A 22,925-nucleotide genomic window follows, 5' to 3' on the forward strand; every position below is an offset into this window, starting at 1 on the left:
TGAAAAACTGCCACTCACTGGACGAAGACCGTCAATAGTATACAGTTGAAAATGAAGGATGATTGGGGGAAAAAGGGATATAGACGAAGAAAGGACTCGTTCAGAGGTTTTGTTGCGGGTGTAGTGATCGTGGCTCCTGATGCAGTTTGAAAGAGATGACAAAGAGAAATAAAAATAATAATTGGGTGAAGGAGTGATTGTAGTAGTTGCAAATCCCTGTAGTCGTCTTCTCCTCACTTCTCTAAGTGTCCCTTGATTTACCAACAGGTGTAGCCACCATCGATGACCAAGTTTTCACCGGTAGTGTAACTGGATGCAGAAGAACTCAAGAGGTACAACATGGCACCGACGAATTCACGAGGATCGGCCATACGACCCATTGGGACACGAGAGGTCCATTCCTGTTGCAAAGCCGCACCTTCTGGCGAACCGGAAATGACCTTCTTGGTGAGTGCTGTGGCGATGTAGCCTGGAGAGATGGAGTTCACACGGATACCGTAGCGGGCCCATTCACAGGCCAAAGACTTGACCATGTGGATGACACCGGCCTTGGCCATGTTATAGGCGACCTGAGGCTGTGGGTTGTTAACGATACAACCAGACATGGATCCGATGAGCACGTACGAGACGTTGGACAGCTGAGGACACGCCTCAGCGGCGGAGTCGTCTTCTGACGACACCGAGCGACGACGTTGCGAACGCTGCATCAGAAGACGGGACATCGACTGACAAATGTACATAGAACCCATCAAGTTCACACGCACCAGCAGTTCAGCCTGTCTGGCATCGTAGTCGAGAGCTGGGGTGTTTTGACAGTAGCCGGCGGTGTGCACCAATTTGTCCGGGACGATGCCGTTGTGTTTGAGAGGGATGGCACGCACCACTTCGTCCACAATGGCGGCGTCACCGATGTCGCACGGCCAGGTAGAAACGTTCAGCTTGGGCAACTTGTTAGCTTTGATGAATTCCTGCAGCTCACGTGCCGTGTACTCGAGTCTCTCGACACTCAAATCCAATAAAGCCACTTCTGAGCCCTGGGCCAAAAGCGCTTGTACCAGGGTATGGGCCAGACCGCCGGAGCCGCCTGTAACGATGGTGACATGGCCGTCTAGTCTGAAAGAGGGCAGAACGTCCGATAGCGATGGGATAGAGGGATGATCCTGTTGCGCAGATTCCACTTGGTTCGATGTGTTGGTCATATTTGAGGTGTTAAAAGTGGTGGATAGGTGGATGGATGGATAATGAAGTCTTTTCGAAGCTTTTGATGATGTTGTTGTCAGAACAAAAAAGACCGTTGAAGTTTTGAGGTGGTCTAATCTGGTTTATCGAGTATTTATATGTTGAATTCTTTTGTATTCCAACGTCCTAACAATAGCCTGTTTGTTAAGATCGATGAGGTTGAAGGTCTCGAGTAGAACCGGTTGCAACGCTTTGCTTTTATATGTTGAAAAGAATAGTTGTTTTGTGCTGTGAATTACGTTATTGTGAGAGTTTAGGGTGTGGGGCAAGGATGTTGACAAAATTGGGAAAAAAAAAGGGGCGGACGCGTTGCTTTTGGGTCACGTGACGTCGAAAACCGGGATTTTTGCTTTTTTTTTTAATTTTTGTTTTTTAATTATATTGCGATGACGTAAGACGATGGTACGTTGATGCCACAAAAGAAAATAGGGGAGCGTCGACCACAAAGAGCGGCTAACACAGGTGGAAACACAATAACATACAAGAAGGTGAACAAGAGCTAACAAACTACTCAAGGTGTGAATGTTAACAAACGAGTTAGAAGTTGTTAGACCTGTTTGTTTGAAATGGTGGTTGGGACCAACTGTGATCTTGAACGCTACTCGCACGCGCAAAAGAAACGCGGACTCGAGTACCCATCGGCCACAATGGCTTCGCGCGTGCCTAGCAATCGAACACGTAAACACAGTGGCAAAAGCAATAGGAAAAGCAAAAGAGCTGGGAGTACTCGAGTACTCGATTAATCGAGGGTATAACAAATACAAAGCCATGTATAGAACAATAAGAACATCAGGGAAGGTTGGAGAGAGTGGAGAGTAAGCGGGTTGCTCAAGTGGAGTGCTTGGAAAATATCAAGTCGAGGTTTACGTAGAGGATCAGTTTGATGTTGAGACATCGGCAAGTAGTCTTGATTTACGTACATAGATTTTGGCGTGGATAGCGCGCTAAAGAAGATTTTGGCCTTAATTGTTGAGAACTCTGGAGTTTTCGAGTATGTGAAAGGGCACCTCAAATCGAGCGTATCGGAGCCTCTTCGAGTGCGTATCGGAGCCTCTTCGAGTACGTACGGACAAACAAACGCACAAACAAACGCACAAACATTTACCTTTAAGGATAGTATTATGGGTATGCTAAGCACGACATGCACGACTCCGTTTCCTTACCGGACAGTTGCTTCAACCGTAGACTAAACCTAGCCCTCAATACAAAATATCCTGGGATCCTGCATATCCTGCTTATCCTGCATATCGGAGTTCTGACGTGCCCACATTAATATTCAAAGCATGAAAGTATCATAATTCATGTTTATTTTCTTTGCAAATCCTCAATTATTGAACGAAAGCGCTCTGACATCGGCGCACATCAAAGCTCTTTCGATATCCCGGGTTTCAATTGTTGTTTTTTGATGCTGTAAAATAACAAGTTTCAAATTTTCAACGCCCTTGGGTGAGATTTTGTGAGGGTTATTTTAACATCTCTGTTTTCTTGAAAAACCTTCGAAAATCGCAAGGCTCTAAGTACTTCCATATTCCTCCGCTATGCTTCGAGGAACAGACTCCTTCCATTAGAGACGGTACAACCAACTCAACTTTGGTCAAGCAAAAAATTAGACTGCACCCGGCTCGGCGGACTGAATAGTAATTTTTGATATTATCGCATTTGTGCTAGTCACTTCACGAATAACGGCTCGAAAATTTTTGAAGCACATTTTGAATAGCCTCAGATGATGCCGGATAATCGTTTTCTAAAATTTTGGATGTGGCTACCAATTTCATTATTGTCTCAGTCCTTTTGGCATAGTGATCAAATTGCTCACTCTTAGATCGCTCTTCCTCGCTGAGCCGCTCCTCCTCACGCTTGGCCTTCTCCTCCTCACGCTTACGTCGCACCTCATACATCCGAATGCTTAATTCAAATTCTTTTTGTTTTAGTGCGAACTCTCGTTCCTTCTGCTGCTGAGACCTCTCTTTCCTATTCCGATTCTCTACGAATAGTCTATCAATCGACTCTGCCAATTTCTCACATAAATATAGTGTATGTTTGGTGATGGAATAGGTCATCAAATCGGATTCTTCTACCTCTGGCGTAACCCCTCTCATCTGTGCCCGTTTTGATGTAAATTGATTCACACCATCAATGCCAGACTGCACTTCCGACTCAGCGAAGGTCTTGTTCTGCACGATGCTCGGGATACCCTTGGGGCATAGCATCTGGCTCGCGGTCCTTTTATTATTTCTTTGATCAGCATCAAGTTTTTGAACTTCGACTTTTCTCGCCTCTGCATCAAGTTTCAACCTACAAAGCTCCTCTAACATGTTGTCCACTTTATTAACACCAGTGAATGAAAAGGGGATTCTCTCATCCCCGGTAGTGACCACAGATAGTTTAGGAATTGCGTTGGCAAGTAAATATCTGCATTTTGTTTTGGGTTGCAATTCTGTGGGTACTCGACCGTCTTCAAATTTCAGTGTCATAAGAATATCATACCAAATACAAGTCCATTTGAGGGATATAAGATTGCTTTGTTCTAGCTTTTTTGATGAACAGGTTTTTAAACTTTCAAAGCCGTAAAATGGACCAATGTCGTAGCAGAATTTTAGCAAATAAAATGTCGCGTCGTCCGTCCATCTAAATCTATGATCATACCCGTCATCCGATGATTTATAGCATCTCTTATGAATCAGCTCTTGGATGGTTTGTGCCATTTTAGCTTGTGCTAGTTGGAGACTTTTTATTCCAGCTAAGTCTTCATTTATGATCGCCGTATGGAAGTGGCCCAAGGCAAACTCATTTTGTTCCATACAAATGTGACTCGTTGAACCACAGAGGGTTTCGGAAGTATCCAATGGTCCGTTGTCATCATGATGCCCGGCTTCTGATAAGCTGGCTTGCAAGTCATCGCCGGAGTGCGAATTTATAGAGAAAGCGTGCGCTTGAAGTGGAGAAGCTACATCGTTTTCATCCTGACCGTCCACTGATTCCATGCCTCTTTAAAGCACCAGTCGAATGTCGATTGAACCTTTACGGTTTGTTTACTTAACGCGTTATGGTGATGCCATTTCTAAATTGGTCTTGTAGATCATGTCACTATATCGCAAATCTGACGCACATCGACTTATTGTAAAGATCATCTAGTCACGCGATAAAAGCAACATGATGACGGACTTGATCTAAAAGAAAGAAGAAGTCAATCATCAAGTCGTTTATCAAGGTCAACCTAAAGTCGTTTTGCAAGTGCTTTCGCGCTCTCGAACGAAGTGAGCGCGGTCGAAGTGAGCGCGATCTTCCCAAATGAGTTTCCTTTTCTCTCTTCCCTGAGTTAGACTTCATGAACTTAAAGATCACATGCCTATCTTTCACAACACCCACTTCTCCGTCCATCACGCATCGCGACGGTTTCTTGTGTATCTCACAGTTACAGACCAGGTCTTAAAATGCGTTGTGCAAACCATGTATATCTTCTTGCACACATTTCAATGACGAAGGCAGCTCATGAAAAAGATGTACTCGAGTCCGGACTAGGTCGTTTCTCCAGGATCACGCTTGACGATAGAGAAGAGAAACGTAACTTACACAGTTATCGTTTAATCATTACGTAAAGGGCCAATAAGCAAGTTCTAAAGTCAAGTCAATAAGCTCAACTACTTGATGCGTCATACCCCAAGTCAAACGCCTACGTAATGTTAGGCGATTAGACGAGGCACGGCCGGCGTTTAACAAACAGTATTGCCCGTGGAACAATGCTATACATAGAAGTTAGGGATACTTTTCAAGTGACAGACGGCTACCGGTATGTCACAAATATCGTCAAGATCACGATATCCATCCTTATGCATGTCCGTTAAATCCAGAAAAAAGGGCACGACGACTTTAACGTCAGAGGCGATGGCGACCCTGTGAGCGAAAATTACGGTTGTAGCACAACAAAATCCCCGTATTCGAACAGGAACATCAGACGCTCAGAAAGTATTTATGAAATAAATTTTGTAGCTTGATATTCAAGGTGGTCTTCTCACTGCGAAGTTCATTTTACCAGAAGTGCGTTGAAGACCCGATTTGACAAAAGAGTGGTGGCAAACCCAATTTGATGCACTATAGTTCAAAAAAAAAGAGTGTCAGCGGAGGTAAATCCAATTATCAGATCCTACATCTGCAGCAGCTCAGTTTCGAAGATACCTGCCCCCAAACTGCCTCCTAGTCGGCCTATACGTACAATGTAATGTCGCCTTTCGCCAACGTCATCTACCCTGTTCTCTAGTCATTCTTCGACCCAGCACAGCATGTCTCGTACTTAGTGATCGTCACACAGATCAATTAAATTAGGATTAGTGTAAACAAAGATGACCCCTCCCTCACTCAAGATCAACTTGAACCCGTTGAGACCCACAAAACACACTTAAAGTCTGCGCTTTTTCAACTCTTGTCCTTTTCACAAGGTTTACCATTTATCGAGACATTCGAAGATCTAAGCATCAACCTACTCAAAACTATTAGGTAATTTGTTTTATTCAAAAGCCCGAGACTCATCTCAAATTATCCAAATACAAATATCATTCACTCACACTTGTTATGTCGCTCAAAAAGTGGAAGAAAACCCAGCTTTTGGACTTGGCGAATAAACTCGACGTTCACGTTTCTCAGTCGTCAACCAAGGCTAAAATCGCCGATGTTATCGATGAGTATCTGAAGGAACTGGAAAAACCATTGGATCTAGTGGAATATCCGGAACTGGCAGCTTATTACGAGGAATCCGCGGCCAACACCGATGAAGACGAGATCAGCGATCTGAACGAAGACACCGAAGGTTTGAAGGAACGTCTCAAGGCCAAAGTCCAAGACACCGCAGAAGCAGTGGCCGATGTAGTTAGCAACGCAGTGACGTCGATCACCTCGAACGAGACCAAGGTCGAAAGCGACATCGATGACGAAAACGAAGATGAGGATAGCCTTATTAACGGAGAATTGCCTGAAGGAACACCGCTGCAAAATTGGTTTTCCAAGTTGGATTTCCAACGGATCACTCCTGCGGAGGGCTCGTTTGCATTCAAATTCAATGAATTCCTCCAGGATGTCCCAAACAAGACTTTGAAAGCCAATGAAAGCGTCCAGGATGCACTTTCGACCATTCCTGCGGTGGATGCGATTTTCCTGGCGATCGAAGCTTACGTTTACGTGGCTCGCAACCATCTGGAATTTTCGACAGAGAGACCATTTATCGCAATCACGTCCGGATGGCAAGAAGTTGGGGCCTTGACGTCGTTCTGGGCGGTGTGGTCGGTGTTGATCCCCACGTTTGTGTCATACTATGTGAATTTCATTCGCTACGATCTGCCGGAGGTCTCTATTGACCCTATGGTTTTCCACATCACAAAAGCGCTCCTGGCGCTTTTGTTGACGCAATGGAAGCCCTCGTTTGCGGACGAAGCCGCATATGCAGTGAAAGATGTGTCTGGATCTGTTTCGGAGTACGAAACCGCGGCTCATTGGTTCCGATACGCTTTGACGGAATGGAAGCTACAATTGGGGCTATTGCCGTTTATATTGGCATTTGCCGGGTCCGCGCTATGTTTGTACGTTTTGTGAGCGGAGCTTAGAAAGAAATATATTCTTTTCCACCCAGCACAGACAACAAGACTGTAATCTATATTTTTTTGTATAACGACTGTAAGATTAGCTTTACGATGAGCAGCGAGAGCGCGGCCCGAGGTTCGAACGCCCGTGTATAAGTTCAGAACACCCAGACACCACGACACTTTGCATTTTGTTTTGATTCACACATTGAGCAGTACGACGGATAAACCAGAAGGGATAGCTTATACTACTAGAATTAGGAGAGAACCCTCTCTCGCTCACGCAAGAAATGACAATCACCTAGTCCTGGTGACCCTCCCACTTCAAAACCACCTTTCTTTATGTCCGTTACAGTCTTATTTCCTCCTAGTATAGTTCCTCTTCTCCTCCTCTCCTCCTATCCTCCTCTTCCGCTGTTTCCATACTTCCAATGACTCGCATGAGACATTTTACCACTGTAGAGAGAGCGTCAGTTCCAATTCCAATCTTACAGTGTGTGTCTACAATCGCCAGCGGCCCGGCCCGTCTGTTCCGGCCCGGTTACCATAAAAAGTCTGTGTATTTCCGTTTCCGGATTTGTTTCTTCTTTGTGTTTGTTATCATTTAGAAATTCACTCGTTTGGTCAAAAACCCGCGGCTTTTTCTAGCAACAGCGAATTTGATTGGTCAGAAACCTTTAAGAATCATCACGTGCCACTCGGAGAGCCGGTACACAAAACTGTTGACCCCTAATTTTTTTTTCTAAATTTTTCGGGTATAAAAGGCTCGAGGTTTGGCCTCGTAAGACTCTTACCCATGGTTACATGTTTGGGGTTTACATAGGATTCGCTTATATTTTCTCTCGGTGTCACAGCACACACACACTCTAAACGTTTCACACACTCAAACCATAAACCAAAAATGTTGCCAGCCGGTGTTATCTTGGTGTTTGTCCTAGTCGGATTGGCCGCCATTGCCATCATCAGTACTGTTATTTACAACAAGCTACAAGCCAGAAAGAAGGGTTTGCAGAAGTTCTAAGCTACTACAGAGTAAAGTGTGTTATTCTGTAGGAGATGAAGAACGACTGGGCGCCGTTGGTGAGTGTGACTGGAACAATATGGACTAGAAATTGAATAGAGTGTGTGTGTGTGTGTGTGTGTGTGCGTGTGCGTGTTTGGTGTTAACGTGTTACGTGTGCGTTTGACGTTTTGTGTGACGTTGACGTGGTGTATTGTGACCCTTTTTTTTTGCTTTATGAAAGTGGGTTGTGAGACTGTTTTTGGACCTTATTTGGATAAGCTCGTTTGTCTAAAATCTGCACTCTTTTTTGAGAGGTTCTGTCTTCTGCGTATTTGGTGTTGGTCGTTCTCTGTGTGTGTGTGGACGACTTGCATATTGTTTTTTTTTGAACCCAAGACGCTGGACTTTCCCTAGGGACTGAGTGTTAAGAGACGTGTTTTTTCCTTTTGCCAAGAACAGGCTTCGACTGCGTGTTAATGGTGGCAACCGAGTGTTTATTTTGTATGTGTGTACGTTTAATTTGCCATGGCCATCAAAAATAGTCCGAAGTTTATTTAGACGTAGCTGTGCGTAGCTGTGCGTAGCTCGTAGATCATTGCATTCTGGAGACCGTCGAGTAGTTTCGCCTTTTTGGAAGAGAACGTGAGCGCGATGTTCCAATGTGGGATAGGACAAGAATACAATCCCATTTTTTAAGTTACAAATGTTTCTTTAGAGATAGAAGGAGCTATCTATGATAATTCCCCATCGATTAGGACCGGGTCTGTCTTAAAAGTTCGAGATCCTAGTTGAATTATCATTTTGTAGATATACTCTCGGGGACACCCCACGTGACCCGGCGGTGGTTACGACGAACCGGACACTTTACACATCCCAAACCTATTCCCTCTTTACAACGGATTAGATCATTCGAGCACAATGTATTCAATTCAGCTCTTTGACCTTTTTTATAGCTTTCACCGCGTCTTTCTGGGTCCGTTAGTCGTCGTGTAAGAGGCAACGACATTTGCAACTATTGATGGTTCGTTACCACACCTTAGATGCTCATTCTGGACACTAGGGCTTGGGCTTTACAGTAGTAAAAAACCTGATTTTCTGGAAATGGAGACGATCGTGAGCCAGTAAAATTCCGAGATTGTGTGAACAATATCCTATCTTGAGAAGAAAAACGTAACTCGCAGCCTGTCACTTGGGAAAACATCCAGAAACACAGCTTTCCACGAGACTAATGGCTCCTATAGCCAGGTAAGACCGCATTGCAATGTGGTACCACCACAAGTACACATATTGCTCAACAATCGCAGTTCATACCGCTTGTCATTGAAAATCGCAGCGATGGAACGACAGTAACTCGTAAAATACCGAAATAACAGCTGCAGCAGTAGGTTTAAACTTGGCAAACGAGACATCTTTGACGGTTTCAATTATCGATATCGTGAAATACCAGCAAGACGTCAATCGAGCCAAAATTAATCCAGCTGCAAGAGTCGAGAGTCAAGGTCAGAACACTTGACCGTAGCAGTGACCAGCCAAGTAGCCTCTTCATCTTGAAAACCGGAACCAAGAGAGAGTAGAACTCTTCCTGAGCACATAAGTTGACGCTCCAGTGACACTCACATAAAGACAATGTTCAAAGCTCCATTGTAGACTTTACAGGTCCCCCAGTCACTCCAAAACACTTCTCACAAAACCGATGGTCTCGTCCAGCTCACCTTGACTCTCCCTTGCACCCTTCCATTCTTCACTTCCGCTTGTATACCACATTGTTGCATTAGCCACACACATCTGCAACCATGCTTGCAATTCCAAAATGCTGGCCGGTGTTCGTTTGCGGATCCCTTCCAAGTCCAAGGGCTCTCGTACACCATCGCCTCCTATGCTCTTCGCATACATCCTTGCCCTACTGTGTTCTTCGAATTTGTTCAATAGTGTGTCTCGACATAGAACCAGCAGCCGGGTTCTTTGAGATGTCGTCTTATCCTTGAGTAGCGTTTCAATCGCAGGCTCTGTTTCTGCGATTCGGGTGGCCCATTCGTCTCGCAAGGTACTATACCGTTCCAACAACTGTTCTCGCATCTCTGTAAGGTTCAAATTGTAAAAAGTCAGTTGTCCCTCTGTCAACGACGTCTTTTTCGGAAACAGCTTCTTGATCAGCTCAAGCGTTTCGTGTACTGACACGACTGTTTTCCCTGTTGCTGGAACCAGTCTTTTCATCAAAGCATTTTCGTTGATCTCCGTCTGCAATCGCACCAGTGAGACTCGGTTGGTCTTGTTTTGAACCAGCAGTGTATACAGCGTTTGCAACACGATAATCTCATCCATTGCACAAAGCTCTTTGATCGGGATCTTTTGTGGAGTTCGGTCAAGTTAGCTCAAGTTTGGTCAAGTTTGGAAAGTTAACCAGATCTTGCAAGAACTCATCTAGAAAAGCCATCACAGAAAATGGTATCTTCAGGACCACACAGCGTACCCGAAGCGGTGCCATTGCATCGAGAAGTGGCTCAGGAATTGCAGGAGTGGAAACCTCGCGATCTTAGCGGTCTTTTCAACGATATACGGGGCCATTTCAGTCAAACCTTGACGGAGGCTGTTGAAGAGGGGAACATGATGGACAAGACGGTTCTGGCTTTAAGTGAAGCTTACAAAGACTTCCAGACGCTGCAGCAACGCCAAAGCATACTTGCTTCGCGCGTCAGTGATACCCGGGCTCGCTATGTAGCCAGTTGCAACGAATTGCCAGAAGTGACATGGGAAAATTGGGATATGTATCGAGAAGGTGCTTTGCAAGCACCCCAGCTGCACCAGGTGTTTGCAGAAACTCCCGGTCGCAATCCTACGGTATCGAAAGACCAGACTTCGATCTTGTTCCACGCTATACCTTACATTTTACGTGACCCACACAGCGTAGTACCGGACCCTAAATCTAACGACGACGATGATGACGATGAACTACAAATTGCTGGAGGTCGCATCGAATTGACTTGCCCGATTACGTGCAAGCCATTTGAGAAACCCATGGTTTCCCGCAAGTGCGGCCATGTTTTCGAATTCGAAGGTTTCCAGCAGTATCTACAAGGCCAGCCAAGTAAAGATTGTCCGATTCCAGGGTGCGATCAAAAACTCTCAGGTCGCGACCTGGTTCCAGATCAAGTTATGGAAATGAGATGTCGAGTGTCGAAGGTTCAAGAGACTCACAAAGCTAAAAATGAAGCTTTTTCAATTCCCACGCTGTGAGTGTTCGGTAGGTTTTCTAGCTCATCGCATGGACATCGAAATTTTTCAGCACTAGAAGTGTAAACTGGAAAAAAGTTTCAAAAACAGAAGGAAAGAGATCATTGCAAGACGAAATGAGCAGATTGGTTAACGGTGTGCCGTCGACGCTGCCACGTACTTTCAAATCCTTTTTCAATCGTGCTCGTAGCGGCTCTAATGATCCAGAAACGGTCGAAAACGTGCAAGGATGGATCAAGTCGGTGCGATTGATGAAAAACATGGCATTCGTGGACCTTCAGGATGGTACTACGCCGCACACCTTGAAACTGGTGGTGCAGCGTGCTGGGGTTGGTTCGGAAAGCTCTTCAGAAGACCATCTTCGAAAATTGAAAACGGGCCAATCAGTCACGGTGAATAGTGCTGTGTGGATGCCTACGCCCACGCGGCAGCAGCCCTTCGAGCTGCAAGCCGCTGAAGATGCGGTAAGAATAGTGGGAGATGTGCCTGCATCTTATCCGCTGCAGAAAAAGAGCCATTCGCTATCATTTCTACGCACACAACCGACGCTCAAGCACAGATCCCATTATTTAGGCGCATTACTGCGATTTCGGTCCCACGTAGAGGTAGCTTTGACCCAGTTTTTCGAGTTGCACGACTGCACCAAAGTGGCTCCCCCAATTTTAACATCTGGCGATTGTGAGGGTGCAGGTGAGCTTTTCCGCGTAGAGTCTCGTGCACGGTGGGGTCAAATGGCTCAGTATTTTGGACAAGAAACCTACCTTACTGTGTCGACACAATTGCATTTGGAAGTTTTGGCAGCAGCACTTGGCCGCTGCTGGACGCTTTCGCCTTGTTTTCGTGCCGAAGAGAGCGATACGAATCGTCATCTCGCCGAGTTTTGGATGCTAGAAACAGAGTTGAGTTTTATCGATAACGTTTACGATCTTACCGTCTTTGCGGAAACGATGCTCAAATACGTGGCGCAGCGGTGTATCGATCGACAACAAGATCTGTTACCAGCGTTGGTACCCATTGGATCCAATGCCGAAGACGTCAAAGTTGTAGTCGAGCGGTGGGAAGCACTATTGGCGCGTGGCCAATGGCCACGTCTTACGTATTCCGAAGCAATAACGCTGCTTCAAGGCCAGCATGTTTCCCAACCGTTCTCATTCGAACCCGTGTGGGGTCAAGATTTGCAGACGGAGCATGAAAAGTGGCTTGCTGCGCATTTGGACTCGCCCGTTTTCATCACCGATTATCCACGTTCTTGCAAGGCCTTCTACATGAAGCAGAACACCGACGGTCGCACAGTTGCATGCTTCGATCTCCTTGTTCCACAAATGGGTGAACTCATCGGTGGAAGCGTCCGTGAGGACAACTACGAGACCCTTTTGCAGGAGATGTCGCGCAGGAATATGAACCACGAGGATCTTGCCTGGTACACGGATTTGCGACGGAACGGCAGTGCGCCTCATGGTGGATTTGGTCTGGGACTCGAGCGCTTTGTTGCCTGGCTTTTCGGTGCCCACAACATCCGAGATGCCATTCCGTTCTCGAGAAGTGCTGGAGGTTCAATCGAATTGTGACGAAAAAGCAAGGTAAATAGACTGGGGAAAAGTTCAAAATTTCAAGGATTAGACTACGCGGCTACAAGATCATATATAACTAGCCATTGACCTTCTGAACAGGCTTCAAGGTCAGTGTTAGCCATTTTTCGTTAATTTCATCTTAACTCTACCAAGACTTCTTATAATTAAAGGGAAGTTCATCAACTTTAGCATCTTGAAAGTGACAAACTCAACACTGAAAACCATCATTTAAGCTTTAGGAAAGCGGTTCTAAGCTCCCGTTGTTTGACGCGATGTCTTCATTTCCCGAGTATCTTTCTGATGCCCTTTCTAGCTATGGTGTAGATGTCATTTTTGGTATAGTTGGGATCCCAGTTGTGGAATTGGCAGATACCGTAATTTCAAAAGGTAAAATCAAGTTTTATGGGTTTAGAAACGAACAAGCAGCATCATACGCGGCTTCTGCATACGGGTTTTTGACAGGCAAGCCAGCGGTGCTACTTACGGTGGGTGGACCCGGCGTAATCCACGCTTTGGCTGGCGTGTACAACTCGATATCCAATAAATGGCCCTTGCTGGTTATAGCTGGAAGCAGCGAGGATACAAATCGAGGTGGATTCCAGGAATTAGACCAAGTTTCGTTGCTCACCCCGTACATCAAATTCACGGCTCGATTGGACAGCTCAAATGTGGACGAAACCTTGTATAACGCTTTAAGGCAGGCCAGTTTGGGTACACCAGGCGTATCGTATTTGGATATTCCGGGGAATGTGTTCGCGCAAAAATGCTTGGAAATCCGACCTCGGTCTCCTAGGCCGTTACGTGCAGTCAAGTTTCAACCTCCGGACGCCGATTTGAAAGCTGTGGCCAAAACACTACGCTCTTCCAAAAACATCTTGTGTGTGATCGGAAAGGGCGCTACGGACTCCGCGGGCGAGGTTCGTGCATTTGTTCAAAAGTTTCAAATTCCCTTCTTGCCCACACCGATGGCAAAGGGTGTAGTCCCCGATTCTAGCAATTTGAACGTATCATCAGCCAGGTCACTTGCACTACGCTCTGCAGATGTCGTACTGGTGCTTGGAGCAAGACTAAACTGGATTTTACATTTTGGAGAGGCTCCTAAATGGAAAAAATCGGCCATTTTTATTCAGGTCGATACCACAGCGGAGGATTTGGGTCACAACAACCGTCTTGGCTTGACGTACTCCTTATGTGGAGATATTGGCCACACGTTACGCAAATTGACCCTTTCACTGGGCTCCTTTAGCTCTTCTGGTGTTACTGCAGATATACGCAAGAACATAGTAGCAAATCAGGGCAAACTACGTGCGAAAGAAGAAGCAGTCACCGCTAAATTGAATTATAATCAGGTTTATGCACTAATTCGGAGGCATATTGTGGATAGAAACACTTTTATCGTGAGCGAAGGTGCCAACACAATGGATGTGGCCAGAATATCGTTCCCCACCGATTATCCGAAGCAAAGACTTGATGCAGGCACCAACGCAACTATGGGTGTGGGACTAGGCTATGCAATTGCTGCAAAACTGGCTCATCCGTCCAAAAAAGTGATTTGTATCCAAGGCGATTCTGCATTTGGGTTTTCGGGCATGGAACTCGAAACCGCAGCTCGCTACCGACTTGGACTCGTCGTGATCGTGATGAACAATAGCGGAATATACCATGGAGCGAGTGAAGTTGGTGACACTAAATCACATCAACCTCGCAACATGGTCTCCACGAGTCTGACCACTGATTGTCGTTATGATCTTGTAGCGGACGGACTAGGATGTCGCGGATTCCTCGTCAAAAGTCTCCCAGAGCTGAACACTGCATTGGAAATGGCTTTCAAGCTGGCTGAGGAAGGCCTTCCGGCCCTACTTAATGTCATTATAGAGCCCGGACGACAAGGAAAGCTCGAGTTTGGCTGGCAGAACAGATCAAAGTTGTAAGACTACACACTACAGATCAAAGTTGTAAGACTACAAACTACAGTTACGGGAAACAACGCGATTGACTAAATTTAGCCTAAGTAACCAACACAGAGCGACCAAAAACAACTACGCTACAACCGAAGCACAACTCTAAGTTGTTGTTAGCGCCATGTTTCTCTTACGAAGTTCATCTGATCCCACTTTTGGTACTAGTACCGGCTGTCTTTGAAATCACCGGGTTTCTCCCGGCCGGTTCCTCGCTGGAGCAGTGGCTCCAGTCTGCGATCCTGGCTTGGGTTCGAACCCTCTGCGAATCATCGGCATTCCTACCAGTACAACCTGCTTGCACACCATCTTTCATGATGCTCAAAGCAGGTGGGAAATTCGGTGGAACACAGCGAAATAACTTGCGATGTACTTGTACATCTGGGTTAGTACCAAAAGGCTACTTTTGTAGACTTGTTTCTCGTGAGAGAACTTCACTGGAAAGTGAGTGTTGGTCGCTGCTATCAGAAATATACACGCCTTGGCGTGATGGGAATGGCAGCGGATGTTTCGTTTGACTTTGTCTCTTCAAAACTGAGATTCAAAGGTCTGTTGAGTGCAATGGTAGGAGAACGCACTTTATCGTGCGTTTAACCCGATACCGATTATTGTCGATGTTTCGCCCCACATTATCTTTTTTTGTTGGCACTACTATCTTATATATACACGATTTAAACAGATTTGCAAAGTCTAAATTACAGAGTTTAACGGCCCATGCTTTGACTCAACGCTGCGTTTTGCTCTTGGAAACGCTGTCCCACACGTTCACTATGCTTTAGAAACTTCTCAGAACACTTCAAAATACAGCTTTGTTCCTTGTTGGTGAGCTTGGCAGATGTAAAGTCGTTCACACAGTCGGTGAAACACTTTTCGACCAAGTTAGAGTACAAACGCATGAAATCTTTCATTTGTTTCTGCTCAACAACTTTTTGGAACTCTTGCTGTTCTCTGGTGTTTAGTGCGTCCATTTTGAGGTGTAAAGTTGTGCGGGAAAAAGGGTTCTGGAGCTAGAAATCGGCCGATGCGAGTTCGCTTGTGTTCGAGATGTGAAAAGACCCTGATGAATCCTTTTTAGTCTGGTTTCCAAAGTTCACCATTTGAAAGTTGCAATTTGCTAGAAAGATTTTTTCAATATATATGGACATATTGCATCAAGTTCCCCAAGATCGCGTATCACGAAAGGTCTCGCAATCGATTGTCGAACGATGATCGGCATTGATCTCAAACAGAACAACAATCGAGGGTCCACTATATCGCCATAGAATCCTCACCATCGTCTTCTACTTGATCCCAGCTTCATCACAGTGTTTCTGGCTTTCCATTTGACCCACATCTGCTCAAATAAGCGTCCCAGCCAGCTTTGCGGTATCTTGCACTCTGTTCTGTGGCGTCACGGCCCTTGCCGAATAGTCCACGACCCACGATAATGATGTCGGAGCCGTTAGAGACCACTTCGTTTACAGTGCGGTACTGCTGGCCCAAACTATCGCCCTTGTCGTCGAGGCCAACGCCTGGCGTCATTATTAGCCAGTCGAAACCCTCTTCACGGCCGCCCATGTCGTTTTGAGCAATGAACCCGATGACAAAGTCCTTGTCGCTCTTGGCGATCTCTACCGTTTCCTCTGTATATTTCCCATGCGCGATAGAGCCCTTGCTAGATAATTCGGCAAGCATTAGCAGCCCGCGAGGCTCCTGGGTGGTCTCCTGGGCTGCCTGTTTTAACCCTTGCACGATTCCCGGTCCTGTGACTCCATGCGCGTTCGTAATATCGGCCCATTCAGCGATCTTGTACATGCCAGAAGAATATTGCAATTTGACTGTATTTCCGATGTCTGCAAACTTTCTATCTTCGAAAATCATAAACCGGTGTTTTCTGGCTAGTTCCTTCAAAGGCTTTACCGTACCTTCCATCGTAAAGTCCTCTACAATGTCGATATGGGTTTTCAACAAGCAAATGTGAGGGCCCAACACGTCGACTAAGTGCAGCAACTCCTTGGTTGTTTGGACATCCACCGAGGCACACAGATTCGACTCCTTTTCGTGCATCAGAGTGAGCAGCTTGGCAGCAACGGGGCTTGTATGTTTCTGAGCTCTGGCTTCGTAAGTCAAGTTCGACATAATCTCCTGTTCTATCAAAAAAAGGTTCAATTCTCAACGGTTTTTGGCCCAAAAGATCTCAAAACAAGCGTAAAATTTGTGTGATCAACAAGTTCTTGAATTAACGTCAATAAGAGCGTTCAAAATATCTCTTTTGATCTTATCAAAACCAGATTGAGCTCATATCTTAGCTCATCGCTATGCGAATATTATAAAAATTTCAGTATCTATTATATAGGCGATGAGCTAGTTGGTATTTTTCATGAAATATCTTGAATTCGAGAAACTGATCAACTGTCAAGGCAGATCGTGGTGTTTTTGGTCATTAAAAGCGTTTTCCAGGACTAGCAACTGAATAAACCTGCTAGCGCTTTTTCAGGCTTTTCAATCGGCTTTTTTGGAGCCACTTTTCATTGAAATATTTGGAGATATAGATATATCGGGGAAAAGATCGAAAATCCTCGAATTCGCACCATTGATAGCCAGGATTTTGAGCAAGCATTCTGCATGGCTTATTTCAGACTTTGACTACTTTATTTTTTTTTGGTTGCTCATGAAATGCTTGATACTGAGACTCAGACTTTGAAGACACCAAAAATTCGACCGGTTCGAGCTCTTCGCTGATCGGTGCGACAACCGCAGGCGGCCGCTCAGTAGTATATCAAATGACTTCTTTCTATCTCAGAACGCCTCTCAAACTCTTTAGACCAGCTCGATTTGATTATTTGCATTATCTGCGTGTGCTGTTGGTTGGCGATGACAGGACAACCGCGATTCAAAACCAGCAGAACCGTGTAGCACCACTATCTGCTTTCAAGCCACACACATGGAGCCCACGGTATCTGTATTATTTGGAGAACACTTCTCTCGGACTTCTCACCAAGGGTCTCAACAAATATGGCTGGAAAGTTATCCCAGAAAGAGTGCTTCCTCCACTGATCGCCAATTCAGCAGCTGGTGTGCTTCTTTACACAACTTACCTCAGCACGTTGAACTGGCTTTCCCAATCGACGCCGCACAACAGCAGCAGCAGTGGCTCCATTCACCACAGTCCATGGGACGTAGTTCGTGCAGGGTTCCTCGCTGGCGCGGCTCAGGCTCTTGCATCTGCACCAATTGACGCAATTTATACCAGGTCTTCCGTGGAGCAACTATTAACTAACGCCAAGAACTACGACAATCTGTGGATGTATGGTTTTCGAAAATTACAGGAGATCGGACTGGTCGGCTGTTTCGGCGGCTTTGGACTCTCACTTGTTAAAGAGTGCTTTAGTTTCGCGACCTACTTCACGGTCTTCGAGTTTCTTAAGGGACAAGTGTGCCAGTGGACTATTGATTGGATCAAGAATTACCGTGAGCTTAAATTTCATATTCGGCAAAGCAAACTCGCCAGGATGTTCCAAGACGACTCAAATGAGGACTTTGATCACCAGCCTATGCATTTTATGAGCGCGACGGAGCAGAAGCGTTTTAATCAAGTATTTGTGTTCGTTGGTGGTATTTCTGCAGCTTTCCTTCTACAAGTCATTCAGTATCCTTTTCTCAAATTACAGAAGATACACCTTTCCAGGCTGGAAGCCTTTGACATTTACACCAAGGCAAGTTCCAAATTGTCCACTCCAAACAACTTACAAACCCAAGCTCGCGCCGGTGGTGCAACAACAAGAATTAAAATTAAGCCCACAAATCAAAGATTATTTCACATCTACTATCACTCCTACCTGGATACTTTCCAGCACGTTTACTTCATTCAGAAAAGCACAGGGGCCATATGCAAGTGGATGTATAAAGGGTTCTTCAGAAACACTTTAGCTATTATTCCCGGTACTACAGCAGGTTTGTTGTGCTTGGAGCTCATGCGAAATAAGTTAGGTGATCCCTCATTGGAAGTCACTGGGGAACGCAGTCAATCACAACGACCACAATTTTAGTCAGTCATAACCGCATTCAACAAATAATATTCATTAGATCCGCCCATATTCATTAGCTAAGTACCTACAAACATCAGGTAGATATCACGTCCCCGCTAGGGAGAGCTTCGACCGGTTGCATCTCGTTGGCGTTTTCTTTCAGAGCATTTTGTTTCTTATCAAACGCTTTCTTCTCGGCTATAAGGTCTTGTAACGTCTTCTCGACAGAGGAATCGTCTACGAATTTGTCAAAAATGTTCAGCAACTTCAAAAAAGTTTCGTTATCTCCATTCCCATTTACCAAAAAGTTGGTGTAAACTTTTGAAAACAAGGCCATGGTGTCAGACACACTTGCTCGTTTTTTGTCGCCTTCCATTATGCTTAGAAGACCACTTTCAAATACCTCGGCGACAGATGTAGTTTCCACATATTTACTTGAGTGTTTCGAGAGGGTTGCTTCCAGCACACTCAGCGCAAACGTTCGCAATTGGAAACATGGATTGTAACATTGATGAGAGAAAGCTTGAACAACGCCCAAAAGTTCTCGCTTGCTGAAGGGCTCCGCTCGCTTGATCTCCAACAGGTGACCGGTTGCATTGATAGATTTGAGCGAAAGCTCTACGGCCTCTTGGTAGGGGTTTTCCGCTTCTGGTTTTTGTCCGCTTGCTGTAACTTTTTCGTTCCGGTCTTCCCACTCTCCACTCATTGCGCCAACGCTAGAAATTTCGTCGAGAAGACCAAGAATGGAAAGAAAGTTCTTCGAAGAGACCGTGTTCTCTTTCTTTAGAATTGAGTTATCCAAATACTCGAAAACAGTAAACGTTTGACCCTCGGTAGCTGCGAAACTACGAAGAAGCTTCCAGAATCCGTCATCCTGAAGCAAAACAGTATTATAGTTCTCAATTTCTGTTAGCGAGAGTATCATGCGTAACATTTCTGTACCTTGTTTGCTGGCAAAAAAATCAGGGCCATAGACTGCATTCTCTTCCAGAACGTCATTATTGATCAGGCTTGTGATAGCATGTGGCTCATCCAAAACCGAGACAAGAAGAAGTTTGTAAGAGGAGATACGCCGCTTGAAAGCCTTACTTCTGTCTTTCAGCTTAGAAACTTCAACTAGCTTTGATAGTACCGCTTTCCCAATATTCTTTTTATCTTTGCAGAAAAGGTAAGAGGCAACGGCAAGTTCCAGGACGAAAAGAATTTCGGCTTCGAAGTATCTGTTGTTGTCTGAAGAAATTTTCATTGGCACAAACTCTAGCAGAGCCAACACAAGTGGTCCCTTAACGTTATTTTCATTGCCAAAAATAGAGGAGGTAACGCGGCTAGATTTCACGCATTCTTGGGCGCTTACCGAAAGCTTCAACTCCTCATCTGTTGGCTCTTCGTCACCTTTCAAATAGGACGCAAACGTAGAAAGAAGTCCTTTGTTTAGCTTCGACTTGTTAATTGTATATTCAGGAGCGGGTCTTGGTAACCTGCCAACCTTCAAGGTATTTTGAAGATCTGGGAAAACATCTGGTGTAATAAGTGCATTTTCAAATAGGTTCAGTATGATTTCAACGACTAGAGACCAAACACCCTCATCAATCAAATCAGTTTGATTGTTTTGCTGCAAGAAGCGGAAGAGTACCACATGGCATAGCTGACTTTTGAAACTGCTGCCAAACCTAGCAGACAGGCTGCTTACAGTAACAACTTCTTTAGATTCTTCGACATTTATCTCGACAACGGGTATTTCATTTAGATCTTGAGCACCGTGTGGTAATTTTACTGGCTGCTTTGTTAGTACCGTCGACTTAGCAATTGTTTGTAAAATATTGTTGAACAGCTCTCTTTGCCCAAAAAATGAGGCAATGTGCGCGCATTTGTCGACGCTGGTAAGCATACGAGTACTGATATGGTCATCGGACGCCACCTCAAAAATCTTGAAAAGTGTTTTAACTATCGAGGTTCCGACCACCTCAAAAATTGCTTTGTCAAACTGTATAAGTGCTCTTTTGTCGATATTTCGATCCTTTGAAAGTGTGTTGTGTGCTGTTTGTGTGATGACTGTTGTTGAAGCTACAAGATTGTTCCATGCATCGTCAAACCACCGTTCCGTTCCGTGGTGCTCTTCGGGCATTACGATTTCTTTATCTCTAATGGAGCAGAATATCCTATCCAGATACCACATAGGAAAATCTTTTTGGTCATTACATCCCTTCAAATTGTACGTGTAGTCGTCAAAGGTCATATGCTTCTTAACCTGTGGGTTGTGTAAATCGGTGTTGAGCATGATTACTGAAAAGCTCAATATGAAAACGGAATCGGCGTCTGGTTGCACTGTGCTATAGTCATTTTCAGTGTCTTGGTCAGCTTTCGCGTGATCATACTCTTGACTTTCGACGTAAGAAGCCGAGAACGTCTCGACAATACGTTCAATTTGCTGGGACTCACCTGGAAGTCTGAATTTTGTTAGCATGATACGAATGGCCTCGTCAATGCGAAGCCCTTTGAAATCAAACAGCTCAATAAACTTTTTCAAAAGGGGAAGGTTGTCAGGGCTGGCTATATGCTCACCAATAGCCTTCTTGTTGAGTCTTCCATTCTCATCAAACAAAAATTTGGCGATATCCTCACTGGAGTCTGAACTAATGAATTTATTCTCTATCAACAGAGCAATTCCCTTCTTGGGCTTTTCGTTGAAAGCATCGGTACATCTGATAAACTCGGTCTTTTTAGCGCGCTCTTCAAGAGCATCGATCGGGGCACCTCCGTCCAAAAAATCTGTTCCTGAGCCATCCAAATTTGAATACATGTTGTCGATGAAAGAAATCAATCCCTCTAGACATATTGGTGGGACACTATCTGCTGTGATTAAAGCAGCCTCCGGTAGCGCCAATCTTGTCAGAGAGTTCAACACCATAGTCGATAGGTCGGATCTGTTTAGGTCGCAATCGTAGTTGACAAACAATTTAGTAAAAAATGAAGGGGTTCTTGTCCACAAGATTGAAATCTGCTCGATAATGAGCTCTTTGGCCGCAGAAGTTCGTGGCCTAGATGAGGTAGCTTTATCGCTTTGTAGACTTTGAAATATGCTTTCAAAAGTAAGCTCGATCTGTTTTTGCAAATGGTCACCCATGACTATGACCAGCGTGGTGAACAAATGCAACGCAGATTGTAATAATGAAAGTTTATCGGTGTTTTGAATGATGAAAAGAACGTTCTTGAAAATGGGATCCGAAATAAGGCTGAAAAGACGTGGATGGTGCGGGAAAAGATCACCGGATATTTCAACGGCCATATTCAAAAGATTCAAACCGAACACTTTGGTTGAATTGTTGTGTTTGTATTGATTCTCCGGCATAATTAATGAGATCAAAATGCTCAGGTAGTCTTTGATGACGGGAAGACCATAATTTTCCTCAATAGAGTGTGATCCTTTATGCTGAGACTGCACCTGCGGTTCAAGACTGCCCGTTGAAGATAGTTCATCTTTAGACTCGTTTTCCAGGAGTGTCTCCCCGACGTCTGGGCCAATAGTATCATCCTTCAACACTTTTTTGGAGAAATCTTCATCGTCAATGTACTTTTGGTAATCTGTCGCTTCGACGTAACGTAATCTGGCAAAAATTTCCACTGTTATGGACATCATTGACATCTCAGCGGCCTTTCTGAGCACTTCGGTACGTTTCTTGTTACAAGCCAGAGACATGACCGTCTGCAAAACTTCATAGACTATTGAATCTGACAAAATGACAGAATGCTTGGATTTTATGAGAGCCTCGAGTGATACAAGTACCTTCAAAAGAACAGAATCGTCGCTGGTCTGTTCAGAACCTTCAAATCTGCAGTGCGTTAAAGCATTGACTGCTTCGCGATAGGCAATAATGTGATTGAGAGAGTTCTCGGATATGAGGTTAAACGCGATGAATTTCTGCAAGGAGTCCAGTGCTAGGGACGTGATGTATCCGGAAATGGTTGGTGTGCTTATTACGATTAAAAATGGTTGCAGAAGCGTTAGTGAGTCGATTGATTCTAGGGAGCTCAGATTGTTGAGCATCAATCTCAGTTGCACCAGTCCTGATAAAACTGGGTCTTTATTTTTGCTCGTTGACAAATTATTAAATGTATCGGCGAGTGAATCGTCCTGATTACTGAAAATCTCGCTTCCACCGGTCAGTAAAGCTGCCACGCCCGTCTGTGACGTGTACTTGGAGTATTTCCGCATTGCAGTCGAGAGAGTAATGCACTCTTTGATCACGATGGTTACTGGATCAACGGCCACATCGTACTGAATTTTTGACATTTTTGTGGTCGAATTGACAACAGGAAGAAACGGAAAAGCTTCGAGTATAATATGA

The 22,925-nt window shown here is 44.9% G+C and overlaps 12 protein-coding genes across 12 annotated transcripts; 6 read left to right on the forward strand and 6 right to left on the reverse strand.

The window, feature by feature from the left end:
- Window positions 1-257: 257 nt before the first annotated feature.
- Window positions 258-1,199, reverse strand: LALA0_S05e01112g (LALA0S05e01112g1_1; the record flags this gene model as incomplete). Its single annotated transcript, XM_022772117.1, has 1 exon — window positions 258-1,199. One exon carries the CDS (start codon window positions 1,197-1,199, stop codon window positions 258-260), a length of 942 nt encoding a protein of 313 aa, XP_022628473.1.
- A 1,713-nt stretch (window positions 1,200-2,912) lies between these two features.
- LALA0_S05e01134g (LALA0S05e01134g1_1) lies at window positions 2,913-4,223 on the reverse strand (the record flags this gene model as incomplete). The annotated part of the gene is made up of 1 exon (XM_022772118.1): window positions 2,913-4,223. One exon carries the CDS (start codon window positions 4,221-4,223, stop codon window positions 2,913-2,915), a length of 1,311 nt encoding a protein of 436 aa, XP_022628474.1.
- A 1,585-nt stretch (window positions 4,224-5,808) lies between these two features.
- On the forward strand, window positions 5,809-6,822 carry GTT3 (LALA0S05e01156g1_1; the record flags this gene model as incomplete). The annotated part of the gene is made up of 1 exon (XM_022772119.1): window positions 5,809-6,822. One exon carries the CDS (start codon window positions 5,809-5,811, stop codon window positions 6,820-6,822), a length of 1,014 nt encoding a protein of 337 aa, XP_022628475.1.
- An 888-nt stretch (window positions 6,823-7,710) lies between these two features.
- Window positions 7,711-7,830, forward strand: PMP2 (LALA0S05e01178g1_1; the record flags this gene model as incomplete). Its single annotated transcript, XM_022772120.1, has 1 exon — window positions 7,711-7,830. The coding sequence occupies one exon, from the start codon at window positions 7,711-7,713 to the stop codon at window positions 7,828-7,830; it is 120 nt and encodes a 39-aa protein (XP_022628476.1).
- Window positions 7,831-9,477: 1,647 nt separating this feature from the next.
- On the reverse strand, window positions 9,478-10,134 carry EAF5 (LALA0S05e01200g1_1; the record flags this gene model as incomplete). Its single annotated transcript, XM_022772122.1, has 1 exon — window positions 9,478-10,134. One exon carries the CDS (start codon window positions 10,132-10,134, stop codon window positions 9,478-9,480), a length of 657 nt encoding a protein of 218 aa, XP_022628477.1.
- Window positions 10,135-10,254: 120 nt separating this feature from the next.
- On the forward strand, window positions 10,255-11,046 carry MMS21 (LALA0S05e01222g1_1; the record flags this gene model as incomplete). The annotated part of the gene is made up of 1 exon (XM_022772123.1): window positions 10,255-11,046. The coding sequence occupies one exon, from the start codon at window positions 10,255-10,257 to the stop codon at window positions 11,044-11,046; it is 792 nt and encodes a 263-aa protein (XP_022628478.1).
- Window positions 11,047-11,159: 113 nt separating this feature from the next.
- Window positions 11,160-12,611, forward strand: SLM5 (LALA0S05e01244g1_1; the record flags this gene model as incomplete). Its single annotated transcript, XM_022772124.1, has 1 exon — window positions 11,160-12,611. One exon carries the CDS (start codon window positions 11,160-11,162, stop codon window positions 12,609-12,611), a length of 1,452 nt encoding a protein of 483 aa, XP_022628479.1.
- A 275-nt stretch (window positions 12,612-12,886) lies between these two features.
- Window positions 12,887-14,545, forward strand: PXP1 (LALA0S05e01266g1_1; the record flags this gene model as incomplete). Its single annotated transcript, XM_022772125.1, has 1 exon — window positions 12,887-14,545. The coding sequence occupies one exon, from the start codon at window positions 12,887-12,889 to the stop codon at window positions 14,543-14,545; it is 1,659 nt and encodes a 552-aa protein (XP_022628480.1).
- A 731-nt stretch (window positions 14,546-15,276) lies between these two features.
- On the reverse strand, window positions 15,277-15,540 carry TIM9 (LALA0S05e01288g1_1; the record flags this gene model as incomplete). The annotated part of the gene is made up of 1 exon (XM_022772126.1): window positions 15,277-15,540. One exon carries the CDS (start codon window positions 15,538-15,540, stop codon window positions 15,277-15,279), a length of 264 nt encoding a protein of 87 aa, XP_022628481.1.
- Window positions 15,541-15,871: 331 nt separating this feature from the next.
- URA3 (LALA0S05e01310g1_1) lies at window positions 15,872-16,690 on the reverse strand (the record flags this gene model as incomplete). The annotated part of the gene is made up of 1 exon (XM_022772127.1): window positions 15,872-16,690. The coding sequence occupies one exon, from the start codon at window positions 16,688-16,690 to the stop codon at window positions 15,872-15,874; it is 819 nt and encodes a 272-aa protein (XP_022628482.1).
- Window positions 16,691-17,334: 644 nt separating this feature from the next.
- Window positions 17,335-18,600, forward strand: LALA0_S05e01332g (LALA0S05e01332g1_1; the record flags this gene model as incomplete). Its single annotated transcript, XM_022772128.1, has 1 exon — window positions 17,335-18,600. The coding sequence occupies one exon, from the start codon at window positions 17,335-17,337 to the stop codon at window positions 18,598-18,600; it is 1,266 nt and encodes a 421-aa protein (XP_022628483.1).
- Window positions 18,601-18,673: 73 nt separating this feature from the next.
- On the reverse strand, window positions 18,674-22,870 carry GEA2 (LALA0S05e01354g1_1; the record flags this gene model as incomplete). The annotated part of the gene is made up of 1 exon (XM_022772129.1): window positions 18,674-22,870. The coding sequence occupies one exon, from the start codon at window positions 22,868-22,870 to the stop codon at window positions 18,674-18,676; it is 4,197 nt and encodes a 1,398-aa protein (XP_022628484.1).
- Between the last annotated feature and the right edge of the window lie 55 nt (window positions 22,871-22,925).

The sequence above is a fragment of the Lachancea lanzarotensis genome, scaffold LALA0S05, assembly GCF_000938715.1.
Source record: "Lachancea lanzarotensis genome assembly LALA0, scaffold LALA0S05, whole genome shotgun sequence".
NCBI classification, from domain to species: Eukaryota; Fungi; Ascomycota; class Saccharomycetes; order Saccharomycetales; family Saccharomycetaceae; genus Lachancea; species Lachancea lanzarotensis.